Source organism: Stigmatopora argus, chromosome 23, assembly GCF_051989625.1.
Source record: "Stigmatopora argus isolate UIUO_Sarg chromosome 23, RoL_Sarg_1.0, whole genome shotgun sequence".
Taxonomy (NCBI): Eukaryota; Metazoa; Chordata; class Actinopteri; order Syngnathiformes; family Syngnathidae; genus Stigmatopora; species Stigmatopora argus.
Window position 1 is genome coordinate 4,545,023 of NC_135409.1, and position 19,603 is coordinate 4,564,625.

The 19,603-nt window shown below is 44.1% G+C and overlaps 1 protein-coding gene across 1 annotated transcript in view; it reads left to right on the forward strand.

The window, feature by feature from the left end:
- The first annotated feature begins 5,728 nt into the window (after window positions 1-5,728).
- wnk1b (WNK lysine deficient protein kinase 1b) overlaps window positions 5,729-19,603 on the forward strand; it is a 48,782-nt gene continuing 34,907 nt past the window's right edge. Inside the window, exons 1-2 of the mRNA XM_077594516.1 lie at window positions 5,729-6,282; window positions 10,773-12,090. Of these exons, the coding sequence (XP_077450642.1) occupies window positions 11,239-12,090 (852 nt within the window). The 5' untranslated portion in view covers window positions 5,729-6,282; window positions 10,773-11,238. The remainder of the gene's footprint in view (window positions 6,283-10,772; window positions 12,091-19,603) is intronic.

Genomic DNA, 19,603 nt, shown 5'->3' on the forward strand with positions numbered 1-19,603 from the left:
AGATTATGTTGGTCCTATTTGCTGTTAAAAGGACCCAAAAGAGACTTGCTTGATTGGAAAAGTTTTTTGTGGATCCAGTCATATTGACAATGGGGTACTCGGTCGTTTGGTCGCCGGTCTTTTGGTCGCCCGGAAGGTTGTTGATAATTACCATTTAAATTGTTGCTCAAATTCCCTAAATACAAACTGTGAATTATTATTTAGTCATACTTAATGCTCTATTAATTATTAGGCTAAAGAAAAGCTACAAATTTCCTGTACTTTTATTGTGTTTTGTGGGAGAACTTGTTAAGACCCTGACTGACGTAGCTTCTTAAAGGGATAACGCATGTACATACAAACTCTTATACACTCACACGTCCGCTCAGTGAAACTGCTCAGGGCCATTGTTGGCTTTTATTGATGCGTAGACCGTGTTGTTTTACCTTGTTTTGTCGCCGGTCTTTTGGTCGCCCGTTGTTTGGGTCCGGGCGACCAAAAGACCGGCGACCAAAAGACCGGCGACCAAAAGAGCGGCGACCAAAAGACCGGCGACCAAACGACCGCGCACGTGACAATGGAGTCACAATTATTACATGTTGTCCCATGCAAACTTTTTGGTTGGAATTTTTTTCAAGCATTTTTCATGACACAAATGACACCTTGTGGTTTTCCGGGCTTTCAGCACGCTGGAGTATTTCACTTCAAATGTTTTTGGGGGACCATTATAGCTGCAGATTCCAGCATAATCCCTAAATGAGCGGCTGTTACAACAAGACAACCCGCCCACCCTTTTTCTATTATCATTCCTCGAAACCTAAAGAGTTGAAAGTTTTGTTTTTTGTTTTGATAGAAATAGTCACTAATCGTTGGGGGAAAGCATTTTTGCTACAGGGATTTAATCCTGTCTTCTTTCACAACTCGTCAGATAATCGTCTCTAAAGCCGCACTTTAAGACTTGTTGTATTGTATTTTTTTTCTCCTCGAGGGAAAGCTGAGTCACCTCAGCACAAGGAGATGCAAGGTCTTTGCACGTGTAAACAGTTGCGAAACACCGGCGCAACCTGCCGCACGGGCTTCTTTCATTCAGCGGGCCGAATGGGAAGCGCTTTTAGGAGAGCCTCCAAGTTATTTTTGGCACGGCCCTCCCTCGAGAGGCTAACATCGGGGCTGCCATCACCGTTTGTTAGCGTCATGAAAAGGTGAGTGCAAAGGCGGCGTGTAGTCACAACACTAAGAATCAGGTGGTCATCATTTAAACTGGCAGAAGCTATTTCAATGTACTTTTTTATGCAAAATGGCAGTGGCGGTCCGTGCATTTTCTCGTACCGCCTTCAACGGGTAAAATCCACTTCCTAGCAGCATTTAATGATTAAATACAAATACTGGAGCTTTTCAGACATTACAACCGGGCCGGGGGGTGATTTTCCCGAGAAAAGACAGCAATGGACGTCAATGGCGAAACGGCAAAAATTACACTAAAATGGGGTAAAATCCACTTCCTAGCAGCATTTAGTGATTAAATACAAACACTGGAGCTTTTCAGATATCAGAAACGGGCCCACAATTGAAATATTATTTAGGAATATAGCCATATTTTACTCACCAAAAATCCTTTTTAACTGTACACAATATCCATCCTCCTTTCTTTCTTCCTTCTTTTCAATCGCCATCGAAGCTAATACTAAAAGTCGAGCCTGTCCTGTCGTATTTCTGGCATAGTCTGTCTTGAAAATGGCTTTAAATCAACACAACAATATATTTGCTTGTGCAGCTCGCTACAGATACAGTTTGGTAGCTCTGGCTAATCACTAGCCAATCATAGTTGGTGAAAGCGATGACGTATCTCTACGCCTGCGAGAAGGCAATGACGTATCCCTACGCCTGCGATAAGGCAGTGTGGTGTTGCCAACTTGAAATCTGATTGGTTAAAACAACAGTCTCATCGACGCTTGTTTAATGCAGCAGAGCCTGCAGAACTGATTGTGAAGGCCTTGAGGCAGATTTCTGACCCTGGCAACAAATAATGACTGAAATGTGATTGGTTAAATGCTTCAATATGAAAACACACATCTGGAAGCAGTGCAACCAGGGGGAAAAGCAATGAAAGGAAGCTAACAGACAATTTGGAATTATTTAATAAGTATTGATGGCCAAAATATAATATATGATTCAGATATTTCTTAGGCCAGCAGAGAAGGCCTTGAAGGCCCTGATGGCCCGCCACTGCAAAATGGTCAGTCAAACATTGCCACTGACCTAAGATGAGATTTCAAATGAGCTCTAAAGACATGTGACACTTGGTGCTTTGCACAATCAATCCCTGTCTGTTGTCAGACTGTCTCATTGTTGTCTTTACACTCTTTGTCTCCCTTATTCTCATTTTTTCAGTGCCAGGCTCTGCTGGTCTCTTGCTGTCTATAACACACACACACACACACACACACACACACACACATACACACACAGAAAAAGATGCACCGGGCAGTGCCAGTCGCTTCATTTTGCTCTCAGCCTCGGCCTTCCAGTGTGGAGTTTGCATTCTCTCCCCGTGCTCGTGTGGGTTTTTTCCGGGTAATCTGGTTTGCTCGCACATCCATGAAACACGCGTGGTAAACTGACGGAACGTTTTAAAATGTCCGTAGACTGTTTGTCTCATTTCAATTCAGGGTGCACCCCGCCTACAGCGCGTAGTAAGCCGGGATAGGCTCCGGCACCCCCCGCAACCCTCGCGTGATAACGGCATGGTAAAGGCGATTGACGTCAACAAAACATGTTCATTTCCGACACAATTTGCCGGCTTGAGTCACAGTAGTTTAATAATGAGTAAAAAATGGGTCAATGTTTATATTTCCAATTCAGAAATGTTAAACTCTTCTTTTGTGCCACGACCCCTGCTGTGCCCCCGTTGCACTGTCCTCCAACATAACAGAATTTAAATAATTCCCAATCTTTGGTCCCCAAAATGTTGCAGAATTGTTATTTTACATGGCCCTATTACAGTGTAGTCTACGTCCAGTCTATCCAATTGTAAGAAGTTGGTCCTATTTCCCAATTTAGCCATAAAGTGCCTCAAATATGGCTATTCAAGGACAAGCAAGCACGGTCTTGCAGACCAAGTTCCTACGATTGTTCGCCAAATGAGGAAGATGGCATATAGCGTAGCTTTTGTGCTGCCACAAAGTCGCCTCCCACTATTTTGCAAGACAACTAAGCCCATAAAAGAAGATGATGATGACTGAAGTGAATGTAGATCCTCCCATTCCCATCCACCCTGCTGAGGAATTCCCAACACACAATTACAATTCACAACCAAACCACAAAGTCATATTTAAACATCAGCCAAGCCCTGCAGGAGGACACAGTTCATTTACTTTAATTGCCCCCACATCGGACCCTTACCAAGGTATAGTTGTGGACTAGATTGGGATTCGACAAGTGTTGGAAGCGAATATCAGGGGCTTTAATTTAATACAAATGGTTTGATAGTAAACCCACACCGGGTTCTTTAGTGACACTCTCTGGTGGAAGGATTTACTGCAGGCACAATTGTCGCTTGACCTGAGAGCTATGGTCGTAGAATTACGCCGCGTCAAATGACAGCTTTTTGATCGCAAGCAACCTCACTGAGGAAAAGAGGAAGATGAGAAAGTGATAGTTTTCCACAGCATGCTCAAAGCGAGAGTGAAAGTTGCCTAAAATGTCCGACCTGTCGCAACCTGGCAGGCCCGATTACCGCAAAGCTAAAACACGACGATTTCCGGGCAACTGAGGTTTTGTCATGCGAAATCGTATTTGTCTTATGTCTTAGCAACTTATGTGGGAATGTCTTGAAGGGCTTTAAAGATTTCTGTCTTAAAATATACTGCATGATACTGTGCGCTTTGTATGTCGTTACTATGCAAATACACACACCAAAAAATGGCCGGATTGTGAGTGTACATTGAGTCACAACAACAGCTGTGAAACTTAGTTTGAAAGGCACAGAAATCATTGGAATTGGGTGGCTTTGGCCCCAAAATGCACAAAAATAATACACAGTAAAAAGTAATTTTCTCAGCCCATCAAAAACGGCAAGTGGACAAAACGGTACTGTTTATTATTAAAGTCGGAACATTTTCAAGGTAAATGGGGTAACTGGAACACATGAACCCGTTAAAAAGTGACAAATCGTATAGTTTCCACAATCAATATCTGAATTGTATGTATCCAATCTGTTTGAGCTGTCAATTATGAACTTAGACCAGGGCTCGGTAACCTTTTTGACAGAGAGAGCCAGAAACAATTCCAATTTTTAAATGTTATTCCTTGAGAGCCATACTGGGGATTTAAAAGTCAAAATAAATGAAAATGCGTGCTTCTTTTTCTCAGATTTATTTTAAAAGCATTGTTACGTTGTTGCTAATCAATGATTATGCATACACAAGCATACATTTTAGCTAATAGATTAGCGGAGAGCCATGTGCACCCATCATAAGAGCCGCATGTGGCTCGCGAGCCACAACAAACTCGAACAAAGGAACGGAGCTCTTTTGTAGACTCAGTGGGAGCTTTTTGCGACTATTGTACGCTATATAATCCATATCTCTGGAGTCTGGTCTATGTATGGCTATCCCGTGCCCTTAAGTCAGAGTCTGCTGCTCGTCAAAGTGACGAAAAGCAGGCGGGATAAATCACGTAGGCTGACAACGAGGGGGTGCTTGATGACAGAAGAGGTGAGGATGCATCCTGTGGAATGTTGAGAACGCGGCAGGTTAACAAGCTTGTATCATCGTAAAAGTACCGATTAATACACTGTTCTGAGGTTGTGGGTTCAAATTCAGCTGTTGGCCTTCCTGTGTGGAGTTTACCTACACATATGAAACTAAAACATGCCTGATAGCTTCAGTAAATGACCTTGAGGGGTCATTTTCCATGCTTATGTTTGTCTTTTTATGCCCAACAATCGGTGGGAAACTAATCAAGTGTCTATTTGTAGTCCTGCTTCTACCCAATGTCAGGTGGGCTATCTTGGTCAAATTAAGCTTTAAAAAAAAATGAAATTTACATTATATTTATTGTTCGCGCGTCGGCCTCACAGCTCTAGGATCCTGGGTTCAAATCCAGGTCATTTCCATCTGTGGTGAGTTTGCATGTTCTCCCTAGGCCTGCGTGGGTTTCCTCCAGGTACTCCGGTTTCCTCCAACATTCCACCGATTCAGGGTGTCCCCCGCCTCTGGCCCAGAGACAGCTGGGATTGGCTCCAGCACCCTCCGCGACCCTAATGAGGATAAAGCGGTTCATAAAATGAGATTAGATGAGATGATATTATATTTATTCTTCATTTGGTTTTTCTACTAACTACCATAACACATACTGTGTGCTCCACATGCCTAGTCCTGCGGTGAATGAGTAAAAGAGAAAAAAAATAAAATACTAAAGTTTTAAAACTGAATATTAAAAGAAAAACATGATTCCGGCCCATAATAACTGATTTACGCACTTAAATTGATGGAGCGTACACATAAAGCAGAAACATGTGTAATAGACAGTTTCCTGTAAGAGCTCCAAAAATAAAACATTCTCAACGTGTTTGTTAGCGTGCAAATCTGGAAGCGTACGAGTAAACAAAGTCGTGAAATTTGAACGTGATGAAAATGTCTGTTCAGAATGTTTTCGGGGCTCCATCATGCTGTATAGCCAACTAATGATAATCGCGTGTGGATTTGAACGCTTGTATTTGTTCGTTGTCTTAATGTGAAAGTCCGGCGTTGTGATTTGCCTGCCTTTTCCGGTTCGGTGTCGTCACACTTGACAGAGGTTGCTTGTCGAGTCATCGCAGTTGATCAGTTCAGAACACGTTGAGAAGTCCAACAGCGGCGCTTTTTGACTCCGCACGCTCACCGGGATTTCTGGGAATTTCATTCTCCAAATACGCCATGTGGACCAACTGTGGATACGCGTGAAGAAAAAACGTGTAACTTTTGAAAGCACGACCCGGATCGACCGAAACAAACCATCAGCGGGCGAACTTGGCTCCTCTGCCCGGTGGGAGGCGTGTGTCTAACGGCTTGCAGCTGCGTGCGCTGCTGCCTGGACGCATCTCTGCAACAAAAAAAAAAACAAGAAAAAAAACATTAAATTGCGAAATCCAAGATATGGCCGAAGCATTTTGTTGTTGTTGGCGTGGCAGTAGTCTCTGGGGTTTTCGTCGGGCATCTGTGGGCTTAATGTGACGCACTGTCGTGACACGCCGTTTTTTTTTTTGCAGCGGAGGAAGAGGAAGGCTCGTCTTCATCAACTTGCTGGCCGTACATGTAACAGGTAATATTTCCTCAATTTCCTCCACAATTCTCCTCTCGCCAGCTCTATTTCATGCGTATCTTTTTTTTAATTCGGGCGTTCAAGTTGTTTGTTCCAAACAGGAGGCCCGCAAACATCCTTTTGCCTCGTGAGACTGACTGACATTAATTTAATTGGTTTTATTGTTGTTGTTTATTTTGCTCATGTTGATTTTACTGTCAACCAATCAGGAGCTCATAACGACTCACCAGTAGCTTTAATATCCTCAAATCTAATAAAAAAGCAATATCCTTCATTTTACTGGACTTATATTTTTTTAATAACAAGCTGGGTAATTGTTTTCTTCCTTCCTGTTAAAAGGTCACTTGGTGTCACTTTGTTCCCACGAAGCGCAAAAGATGTGACAAGTCCATATCAGGCATGGTTGCAAGTGATTAGTCAACAGGTGGAAAGACTTACAATTATAATAGGACGCTAAAATGAACTGAACTGTTTAACTCTGATTTATTTAAGAAAGGGACAACACCTATTAATAAATATACAAGCTTTTGATTTACTCGTATTTCAAATCAACGTTTCCCTTAGAAATGGACTAAATAAAAATTATTCGTGCCCATCGTCTGGAAAAGATTAAAACAAAACTAGAATTCAGTTTTGTGTAAAGTTACATTAAACGTATGTTTGAGTGTCTGTATATATTCATCCAAGTTAATTTAAATTTGTTTGTTTGTTTACGAGTGCCGTGGATAAGGTTCCCCCGAACAGCCCCCCCCCTCTCCGCCTCCGTGTGTGTCGTTGTCTCTCCCCTCCGCAAAATGCGTCTAATTTTACATCTATTAAACACATTTTATTACTATTAAACCACTCGTTATGTGTTACTTTGTTAAATATCCTCCAATATCCTGTTTTTGGTGTTTTTTCAGAGGGTTTGAACAAATTAGTTTTCAATTCATTTCAATGGGAAACGTTCGCTCGAGTTACAAAAAGCTCGACATACGATCTCAGTCTCGGAACGGATTACGATCGTATGTCGAGGTACCACTGTATCTCAAATTCCTCGTATGTTGGGACACTCGTATGTCAAGGTGTTACTGTAAGAGAAATAAGAGTGCATTTTTTCTGGCCGTGTAACCCATGATAAATCAGGGTGAGGGCACACCTCGCAGTTTCACCTCGCATCGGATCCTTTCACCAAGGCGTAACATGAAATACAAAAAGCAAAAGAAAAAACAGCATTACAGTAAATGCAGCGTCCGCATGGCGAGCGTGAATGTGGCACGCAGCTGTTGAAACTCCTTTTGGCTAAGGATGAGTGGAACAGCTGCGTCTTCGTCATCAGCCGGCATCACCTATTGCCTCACGCACGGCACCCGGGCGGCAGGCTCCAACACGGTGGTGACTTCCCCAACCCCTGCGGGGCATCTGTTTGCCTCTGCAAGCCGAAGCCGAGGATTTGGCACACGGTTAATTGCGGCGGTTACGGCAGTTGTTGAAATTCCTTCAAACAAACAGACTCAAGGACAGTTTCTTCCCAAGAGCTGTCACCGTACTCAACTCGACCTAAGGACCTAGGAGGACCTAATCAAGACTAATGTCTTATCTTGCATTTGCACTAAAACGCCATAGGCTGCTAACCACTTTAGTAATTTTTTGCGTGTGCAGTCGATTGGTCGCCGGTCTTTTGGTCGCCCCGACCGCGACAATGGGCAACCAAAAGACCGGCGACCAAAAGACCGACGACCAAAAGTCCGGCGACAAAACAAGGTAAAACAACACGGTCTACGCATCAATAAAAGCCAACCATGACCACGAGCAGTTTCACTGAGCCAACGTGTGAGTGTATAAGAGTTTGTATGAACATGCCTTGTCCCTTTAAGAAGCTACGTCCGTCAGGGTCTTAACAAGTTCTCCAACAAAAAACAAAAGTCCGGGAAATTTGGAGCTTTTCTTTAGCCTAATAATTACTAGGGCATTAAGTATGACTAAATAGTAATTTGCAGTTTGTATTTAGGCAATTTGAGCAACGATTTAAATGGTAATTATCACTTCCCTTCCGGGCGACCAAAAGACCGGCGACCAATCGACCGTGTACCATTTTTTGTACCTATACAGACGCTCCCCTACTTACGAACAACGGTACATACGAACATGTCTGCAAATTGCGTTTATGTCGAAAAATGTTCGTAAGTTCGATTTTGTATTTTTTTCCGAGTAGTGCTTCTTTCCGCCGCTAATACCGACGCCTGGCGCTGTGAGAGCTCAGCTCACCCAGCATCTACCTTCTGTGCAATGCGGAAGTGCGTGAACGTATCTCCAATGGGCAAAGAACCTTTTTCATTTGTATCATTAAATATCTCGTGCATCCATTACTGAATATGGTTGGTAAAAAGCGAAAGGCTTCTATTGAGGGAGTTGCAAGGAAGAGGCAAGCCATTTCATTTGAAACGAGTGGCAATAATAACGAAGCTTGATGCGCGTGAGAGTGGTGAGCGTTGCACATATACAACTTGAATCGTTCGACCGTAAGTAACATTTATAAACAGAAAGATCGAGCAGCAGGACCCAAATATTGAACGTTGCACAAAGTTTGCAAATCAATTGAATGATGCCATACAGTGCAACCGCATCATTTATGATGAAAAAAAAAAGAAAACTGTGCAATCGTCGTTAGATCGCTTCTTTCGGCCAGTTTCTAATACATAAATCTCTCTCTCTCTCTATACAGTACTGTACATATTCTCTCCATTTTATTAAATGTTTTTTTTCAGTACAAACGAATGCGTGTTACTTATACAAGCCTTAAACATACAAATGCACTTATATAAACCTTCAATATACTTATATAGGCCTTAAACATAAATTATAATACAAAATATAGCACTGAATCAACTTACAAACAAATTCAACTTATGAACAATCGCTTGGAACCTAACTCGTTCGTAAGTAGGGGAGCGTCTGTACCTATTTATGTGACCACTTATTCACGTTGACTACTTTGTTTTTGACAAATTATTCATGTTGTTGACAATTTATTCACGTTGTTGACTACTAATTTATATTTTTGACTACTTATTTAGGCGGCCAGGCGGATGAGTGGTTAGCGCGTCGGCCTCACAGTGGGGGACCTGGGTTCAAATCCAGGTCGGTCCTCCTGTGTAGGCTGATTGGACACTCTAAATTGCCCCTAGGTATGAGTGTGAGCGTGAATGGTTGTTTGTCTCGTTGTGCCCTGCGATTGGCTGGCCACCAATTCAGGGTGAACCCCGCCTCTGGCCCCAAATCACCTGGGATAGGCTCCAGCACCCCCTGCGACCCTTGTGAGGATGAAGCGCTTCAGAAAATGAGATGAGAGTGATGAGACTACTTATTTCTGTTGTCGACTACTTATTTATGTTGTTGACAACTTATTTGTGTGGTTGACTACTTATTTATGTTTACTTATTTAAGTTTGTTGACTAGTTATTTATTGATTGATTATTTATTTTTTACACTTTGTGGTGAAGCTTTAAATCTCATTATAGTTGTATAATGACAATAAAAGCATTCAATTGAATTCACATTTTCCCAAATGGGCTGAACTTGGTTTTCCCTGGAACGCGCCTTTTAGTATTTTACTAATCAACGCGTTCAGTGTTCAGGCGTATGCGGAAGGCGGAGCTATCTGAAGGCGCGCAGTGTCTCGCCGATCCAAATTAGGATTGTTCGGCCTTGGCTGAGGCATGTCCCGCTGCCGTTCATAGAGCTGAGCAAATTTACTTTCCTGACAAACATACTTCACGTGGTTTCCAGACATGCGTGAAGTTGCCATCCGGGCCTTTTATCCCTGCCTCTCTGAGTGACCTCTTCCTTAAGCTGCTCCCTGACCAGCCAGCAGACTAACCTTGAGGTTAGCCACGCTGCGGTGACTTTGGGATAAATTGGGAGTCAACAGGCGCTAATATTCAGACGTGCCAATGTCTGATTGTGTCGTACTTTGCGTTGTAATATGTCACTTGGGAGTTTGTTGCATTGCATTGAAGTTACAAGCTCCTCTTGTTGATGATCACGTATCCCAAAGACTTTAATCTAATTAGCCACATCTTGGCTCATGGGGGTCATTCGTGGGTCATCAATCGTGACTTGCATTGATTGCTTTCCACGATTATAAGCCACCGGAAAAAAAGGTTTTTCAATTGTTTTATCGCAGTTTGGTGTCGCTCCTTTGAGGAATCATCAAAAAGCCAATGGTATTGTTGCCCCTTTTCAACACATTTCCTCCCGCTTCATTGTCCCACCTCACCGCAGTCGCAACATTTTCCATCTTCCCACTTTTGCCTTGTTGATTTACCGCTGCACAATCAGGGACAACACGGTGGTCCTATTGATCAATGACACTCGACGGGTCCTAGCAGACGGACAAGGAAACAGAAAATCACGTGTTCGCTCGGAGAAAGGCTTTCCTGTCCAACGTTGAACAATTGTCCCAGACATAATCCAAACAATATTCCAATGCTTGTTTCTTCTCATTTCAGAGACGAGAACCAAATTGGATCCAGTTGGCCGGGTCGGGCCGGGCTAGGCCTTCCTAAACAGCCACCCCGTCAAGGTCACCACCTGCGTTCCCATCCTATTTCCTCCCACCAGGCTTTTGGAGTTCAGAACATCCTTGGCCTTTCTATGTCTTGGTGGATGCTCGTTGTATGTTGGCAGCAGGATGGATTTGGGTTTTTATCTCTTGAAGGCCCCTAACTCTGATTGCCTATTGACCTCCCCCTCCCGGGCGTTCAAAGGAAAGCCCCCCCGCCATCCCCGGGGGCTTCCCTCAAGGACCCTCAACTGGAACTGACGGTTCTTTCGTTGAACCAGTTCAGATCACGCAACCTTATCTAGAGGATGCTTCAGTGCGTTCCCCCTTGATTGACTATTTCATCGGAGGTTGAGGTTTTGAAAGTGGAACAGAAGCCCGCCTCGGTGGTTGGTGTCTCGCCCGGTGGAATAATGTCGGCGAATCAAAGCAGCGGCAAGGCGGTGACGTTCGTGGCGCCGGCCCCGCCGTCGCCCTCCCCCCAAAACCCCCGCAAGAATGTGAACGGCTCCGCCAGTTCGGACACGCATGTGGTCGAGAAGCTGGAGGGCCACCCGGAAGTCCAACGGCGGCAGCGACGGCACACCATGGAGCGAGACTCCAAGACGGCGGAGCACCGCTTCTTCCGTCGGAGTGTCATTTGCGACTCCAACGCGACGGCCTTGGACCTGCCTAGCAAAGGAGCTGTTATCCTCCAGTCGCCGCCAGACTGCGCCTGGACCCCCAGCGCGTTCGCTCTTCAGCACCCCAGTCCCGGACCAGCTCAGAGAGACGCCGGAGCGCCGGCTCTCCAGGGGTCCTCGAAAGAAAGCGCCTCGCCTCAGCCCGCGTCAGGGCTTGGCGGAGGATCTGGAGACGTACCAATCCGAAACCTAGACAGGGGGGACGCTGAGGCGCGTTCTAGTCCTAACAGTAGCGGTGGCGGCGCGCCCGGTGCAAAAGAGCTCAGCTCGACTGCGCGGGGCGTCGACAGCAAAACCGAAGACAAGCCCGACGACGACGCCCAGGGCGTGGCGGCCAAAGATGGAAAGTCGCCCGAGGAGAAAGAGCGCGAAACGGAGCTGGCCAAAGCGCGCGCTGAGCAGCGGGAGGCCGAGAAGCGAGTGCAGGAAGACATTGAGGAGGCGGAGACCAAGGCGGTCGGGACTTCGCCGGACGGACGCTTCCTGAAATTCGACATCGAGATCGGGAGAGGCTCTTTCAAGACCGTGTACAAGGGGCTCGACACGGAGACGACGGTGGAAGTGGCGTGGTGCGAGCTGCAGGTACGTTCAGAGTTACTATGTCCACACTCCTAAACCAACAAGGGAGCTTTAAAAAGTGTAATGTTAGGAGATTTAATTAATATTGAGAGTTTAAAAAACAAGTCGTAATGTTACGAGACATAAGTCATTTTCTTGTTTTTACGTTGCGTGAACCTGGTTTCAGGGGCATCAACTTTTGGCGACGTGTGTTTGAGCACAATTAATTTTCACGTAATATTAAGGGGATTTCAGTAAGATTGGGAGTAAAAGTCATACAATTATGAGATTTCAAACGTTACATTACTTTTACGTCACTTGAACCGGAAGTTGTTCAGGGTCCGTAGACGTCAACTTAAGTGACATTAAATTGGTGTGAAAATTTTGATTTTGGAATCATTTGGGGGGATTTATTTGATTCCTGTCGCTAAGACTTTGATGAGAATGACTTGATATTGTTAATTTAGGGGATATAGTTTTAAATGAGAAGATTTTTAGCTCGTGCTGTGCCTTGCTTTAGATGACTCTTACTGTACAACGTTTTAACTAAATTGGGTGATGAGCGACAGTAAAATAGGCTATAATCCACACAGTGGGTTAAAACCTTAGTTGAGTTGCAAATGTCAGAGGTGGATCTGAAATATTTCTACAGGGGTAGCCGTTCAAATTCTCCCGGGTAGCCCCCCCCCCCCCCCCCCCCCCCCCCCCCCGCAGGGCCATCACACGTGCTTATGGCCGAAATCCTTCCAGTGACTTTGGCTAATTCACGGTTAAAAAGTACGAAACAGGACGAGGTGACACACCAGCCACAGGATATGCTCTCGCCGCATTGTTGCGCGCTGATGCAACGGCGAGGATGTGTCAAGCGGCACGCTCGGCGAACGCAAAAGCGACTCGTGGTTTCCTGGATGCATCTGGCCGGGAAAGAGACGAGGCAAAAAGCCGTCCGTCGGCTTTTAGGAGTATTTTAACAGTCCCGGCTGGTCCAGCGACGTTTACGTTGGAGCTTGGAACAAAACACGTGCAAGCGCTTGCGTTCATTAAAGGACCAAAGCGTGCACTCTGCGTAACAACGGATGTTGACAGTTGACAGAAACGAGTCGTGTACCTGAAACGGATGAATGCGGGTAGATGCTAAAGAAGGAAATAAACTGGGATTCGGACAGTAATTCTCGTTCTCACATCCATTGTTTTCTCTCCCATTCTATACGTAAACAGATGAATTTGTTTTTGTAACGAAAGTTAAACAAAACGAGATCAGGTGAGATGTTGTGAACAGAGTTCCTCCCCATGGCTGTTTTTTTTCTTCCCCTCCCTCGTTCGTGGTGTCACAAGATGCTGCTTTCGGCTCCCGCTGTCCCAGCAGCTAAAATCAGCCTCGCCTGATGCGCCCCGTGGAAACGCCGCTTTGTTTACCAGGAAACAAACATTCGGCCGCCGTGGTGTCAAGCGGGCGGTTATCAGGTTGGCTTTAAAACGAGAGCCGCTTCCTTCTATTGAGTGGATTGGTGGAGTGAACACCCCATTTTAAACATGATCTATGGCGAGTGTTATGTAAGAGCGCGAGACCCTGTGGTGAAGCCTGCAGAGACAAGTCGGTTCATAGAGATTCTTGCTCCAATCTTCTGTGTGTGTGTGTTTTTGTGTGTGTCAACGATGGCTGGGCGACTGGAGTAACGTTACCTATGTGAACGCGTGCATACGTGGTCACTCAGTGTGTGGGAAGGGCAACTGGAGATGTGTGGGAGTCCCCATATAAAAAAAGTTGCATTTGAAAAATAATAATAATAATAATAATTGTTACCCCCAATTTTGTATTTTTAATTTGCTATTTGTGTATTTTCTCTGGTTTTGAAGCATTTTTCCTCTTTTTTTTCATTATTTTTTATAATTTGTATTTTTTCTTCCGACGCATTTTTTTTTTTACAATGTTCTCCAGTAATCCCTCGATTATCGCGTCCTCACTTATCGTGAATTCTCTAATTAGCGTTTTTTCTGCTATTAATTATTAAAAAAAACGTTTTTTCTTAGTTCATAAAAATAGGAAAATCCACACTGAAACTCATACATGGAAGCCACTCAGCACTGAAGAAAAAAATAGTTATAATTGCGCCCTGACCGTGCACTGCCAAAAAAGTTGTTAAAGGTTTGTTTGGAATGAGTGCAATTTGAGGGAGAATAGTGGAGGAAGGGAGACATAAAGGGGGACGAGGGGTCTCACCGTGTGTGTGTGTGTGTGTGTGTGTGTCTGCATATGTGCGTGGCCTTTAGGCTTTTAGCTCCATTGGAACTCGGAGACCTTGAAATTTTTCTACAACAACACAAGGCAGATTAGCCCCCCTCCGCCGACGCTCACACACTGACTACTATTACTTCCACACTTTGTGGGGGTAGATGGGGGGTTTGGGTAATTCCGAATTTGTAATAACGGTCACTCAATCACTGCCATGAAGTCATTTTTACATGGAAAAAATATGTTATGCTAATTTAGTCTTACGTAATGAAAGAAGTCACGTACTGAGGTTGGAAATGGCTTTTGGCGGTATTGCGATGTTAACATGTCAAGATGATATAAATCCACGTCCTCTATTTCGCTCACAATGGCTTCACTGTTGCACTCATGCAAGCTCGTATCTGAATCATCTGGATCACTTGAAACCCAGAAAAAGGATGTCAAATGTATAATATTGGGTGGAGAAGTCGCCAGTCTGTCTGCAGTACAGACCGTAATGTCCCACGTGTGGATGGATAAACTACAGAGGACATTAAAAAAAGTGGGGTCACACATGGAAGGCGAAGACAAGTAAAAACACGCTGGGTCTGAAAGTCTGAATTTCCCTGACAAAACGGCTAAATGGCAGCTGCACCTGATTGATTGACGTAGGAACATACGCTATAAAGTACTTCAGGCGCTCAAGTGGATTTTTAATGTTCACTATAAATTATCAACCCAGTTTATTCCCACCATTGACAATCGAGCTGCAAAAATGTAACCTTATACTGCATTACTTATTAAATCTGTTATTAAATACTTTCAAGTCAAGAGGCCGGCACAAAACGTCTCAGCTGAAATATAGTTTACTTGAAAAATGTAGTTTGTGATTATGAAGTCCTTTGGAGGCCTTCATATTTCACCAGAAAAAGTGGAAAATTTCCATTAAAGGAATGATGCTGTAAAAAAAAATTGTAGGCTCCCAGATTCTTTTTTCAAATAAAACGAGTAGAATTCAGTAAGCATCGATATTCTCTTGCTATTGTGGTAAGTGGCGATCACCCAGCGAGGCGCGTAAAGTGGAGCAATGATGACTTTTTCAGGTTAGCACTCAGAGTGCACTAATCTCCCAATAGCCCCTTAAAACCGCACTGCAAAAGATTAATCACCTGCACATAAAAACAACCTCGGCGAGGTGTGTTTTTGTGATATCGAACGCAGTGTTTCCCAACCGTTTCACATGAATCTCGGAAAATAAGTAATTTTGATTTAAATAACAAATTGTATTCTCGTCATTTTATGAAGACTAATTACGCGAAAAGCAGTTTTGTTGTCACACTCATTTCACGTCCCCAAAAGCGGATGTCCATGAAACCAAACAACTTCAAAATAAGCAACAAAATGGGTACGTGGTTGGTAAACGCTGATCTGAAGCCCCCCAAAAGCGTGACCTGGTGAATTTACAGGTGATAAAAGTGTCAAATGCCACGAGTCTTCGCTATTCATGCTGAGAAGAACAAGCATTCCTCAAGCTTTAATTGGCTCTCTGGATTTAAAAAAAAAGTGCAACCTAACCTTGAGGCCCGGTTGATACATCTGTTCACGCACAAGATAAGTTTAGGTTTCCGTTCTTGGTGTTTCGCCACCGCCTTCTATCGCAAGCAGCTGTGAGTAACAAAAGGAAGGCAAAACTGCTGATGCTTCCTCATATGCAAAGAGCATCCTTTCCGCTCGGGCTGGCTCAATTTCGCATTTCATTATCGCGGAGAAGCGTGCGCTAAAAACATAAACATACGCCCCGAAATTGTCGTTGATTTGCGCACCGCCATGACACGCTTCGGTTAGCATCGCTCCCTAATGCATTTTAAATGATTGCAATCATTGGAAGTGAAGGCGCGCCGTCGGCTTCGGGGTCGGGAAATGCACGCTCGCGATTGATGCGCGTGGGTTTTTACGAGGTGAAAGCGGGACAGTGAACGCGTCGGGCAGATGTTGGATGACTTGTACAGTGAAACACGGTGACAGGCTCCGTTTTTCTCCCCCCCCGCCTGCATCGGCTTGGCTCTTTCCAATCAGATTTGTCGTTTACTTGTGCTCATCTCATTATTTCCCTTTGACTCATCTGCTCGTCACACCATTTTAATCCCACCAGAGCCCCCCGCGTGCCCCTCCCTTTTACCCTTGTCACCCCCTCCAAGAAATGCCTTTTGTGGCTGTGCACTCTAACATCATTTCATACCCAAACCTTTTGTTTCTTATCTTTTTGTACGTGTTATCTGTCAACCCGGACAAGGTGTTTTGATCCTCAGATTTTTCCACCCATACAGAGTTGGAGGTGGCAGTGCACGTGCGCAGGCCCCTAAAATAAACCCCTTCTAAATCACCGAAAAACCATCCAAGTAGGTGTACGTCCAAGGATTGCTTGCTTTACAAGCATCGTCCGTTAATATCCTCCCATTTTGCGTGGATTTATCCTCCCTTAGCCTCCTTTTTCCCCACTCGTGTGTTTTTGGGGGGGTTGGGGTCCTCCACAGATTCCTCGCATTCCTTTGATAAGATGTCATTGAGGAGGTTAGGGTGGGGCCATGTGGCGGCGTCATTATTCTCCGCGCATTTGTTTTCGATCTTTTCTCGGAGACGGGAAATTAATCGGTCTGTAGTTTGCGTTTTGACTCACTAGCGCCTCCAGAGGAATGACACTGAACTCTTATTGGGCGTCGCAGCCAACAGCTGCAAATGATGAACATGTCAGCTATTGTTCCGGCGAGCCCTTGATGGCTGATATTTATAGCGGGATAACAGAGAAAATTACACATGCAAGAGTTTATTATCTGGAAATAGCGAGAGAGAGAGAGAGAGGTTAAGAAGAAGTTTTATAATTGAAGCGTGCAAGCAACCTGGCTCCTATTTACTCGGGGGTTCTTGAGTAGAGCGACTGTGAGCAATGGTCATACAATGTAATATTCACAGAGAAAAATGAATGTGAATATAACGAGATTAAAATGGAACTATTACAAGGTTAAAATCAAAATATGATGAACGTTAAATTATAGATTATACTATTACAAGATTCAAATTCTGAAACAGTAATTTTGTTGTTTTTCTGGAACATGAACGGGAAGTTGTTTGGTTTCTAGGGCATCAACTTTTGACGATGTAAAGCCTGTGTGAGCACATTTTGCGTTATATTAAGAGATTTAAGTCATATTTGCCGTCAATGGCAGCTTATTGATAATGTGTTTAATTTGGGACAATAATAGTATAAAAGAGGCAAGTTTGTCTATACCAGGGGTGGGCAAACTTTTTGACTTGCGGGCCAGAATGGATACTAAAATTTGACAGCATTTGGACACGCAATGTAATTTATCAAACCTGGGGATTGAAATATAAGAAAAAAGACACAATTGAAGGTGAAAATTTATTTTCAAATTTAATTTGAACATTAAAAACATTATTATTCACCGAAAGAAAGCAGTCTTTAAATTGAGAGTGATGAGCAATGGGAAATGAATGAGGTCATTGATTTTTACTATAATTTGGACAACGTCGGCGGGCCGGATTAAAAAGCCCAACGGGCTGTATATGGCCCGCGGGCCGTAGTTTGAAAAACGTACACACACTCCAATACGAGCGAATCCGGGGGCAGGGCGAGTGGGCGAATCCTGCGACGAATAACATGTACACACACGCCAATAATACGCAACTTATTGATAATTTTGATTTTAGATATTTAGATATTAATGCTCTGACATTTACAAAGTCTCTCTCTCTCATGATTATAATTTTGAGAGCGAGCGAAGCGAATCCGGGATACATAGATATGTAGATATTAATGCTCTTACATTGTCAATGCAATTACAAACTCACTCTCTCATGATTATAATTTTGAGAGCGAGCGATTACCTGGTTGATCGCTTTCAACAGTAAACTCTCTCTCTCTCTCTCTCTCTCTCTCTCTCTCTCTCTCTCTCTCTCTCTCTCTCATGATTATAATTTTGAGAGCGAGCGGACCCGGCGATGAAACGTCCGTTCGACGAAATGTCCGGCGGCGAATCCGTCGACCAAAGGTCCGTTCGACGAAACGTCCGTTCAACGAACTGTCCGTCGACCAAACGTCCGGGTACCTGTCTGTCTGCATTCACTGATGGATGCATGAGATATTTAATGATACAAATGAAAAAGGTTCTTTGCACACTGGAGATACATTCATGCACTTCCTCATTGCAACGAAGAAGAAGGTAGATTCTGGGTGAGCTGAGCTCTCACAGCGCCAGGCGTCGGTATTAGCGGCGGAAAGAAGCACTACTCGGAAAAAGGCGCACAATACAAAATCGAACTTACGAACATTTTTCGACATAAACGCAATTTGCAGACATGTTCGTATGTACCGTTGTTCGTAAGTCGAATGTTCGTAAGTAGGGGAGCGTCTGTACTGTATAGGCGACATAGTTTTAAATTCAAAGTTTCAGATGGTAGTGTCCCTTGAGATTTTTTCAATGCAAAAAGTGTGCCGTATCTCAAAAAAGGTTGAGAGAGAAAGAGGGGACAACGAGATTCTTTCCCACCTCGCTCCTGAAAATAGCAGCGTAGCAATGGAATGGCATCTGCTGGGGCGCCACTTGACGGAATGGGTTAAAGTACAGTCCGCACAATGTCACTGAATGTCCTAAGCCTGCTAATGTGCTTACCGGATGACACTGTGACCCTTTGTGTGAATGCTGAGACAAACGGACATTTATCAAGAAAAGAAAGAAAAATAATAGCATTAGTCTAACGGGGCTATTTTTGGACAATTGGATGAAGCACTAATGTCATATGCCGTGTCTTTTAATGTTTTCTGGGGTATGTGATGCATTACTTTATTTGTTTTACGCCCAAATAGGAAGTTCTTGGCCCGATTAGTAAAAGTTGAGGCCTCATAAAGAGGCCCGCTTGATGTAATCGGCAACGAACGACCGCCACAGTTTTGAAGTTGAGCGACGGGAGGTGGCGGGGGGGAAAGTCCCGTCTCTTGATCTTTAATGCGGCCCAACAGCTGTGATTTCGGGCCACGCGTCTAAACGGTCGGCAGAATTTCTTAGGCTTTTCGGTACACCTTCGCCACGAGACGCGTGACTTTGAACGCAGCCTTTGCGTCGTCCTTATCAAAGGACCTGATCACTTAATAAAGGAGGTCATTATCTTGATTGTACTGTACATATTGGGAAACTGTGTTTTTTCTTTATTAAGGCCATTAATGTGTGCGTGATATCTAAAACCATCTTCTGTCAACAACCACGAATATGGCGTCCGGGTGACAAATATACACACACCAGAGGGACCAGC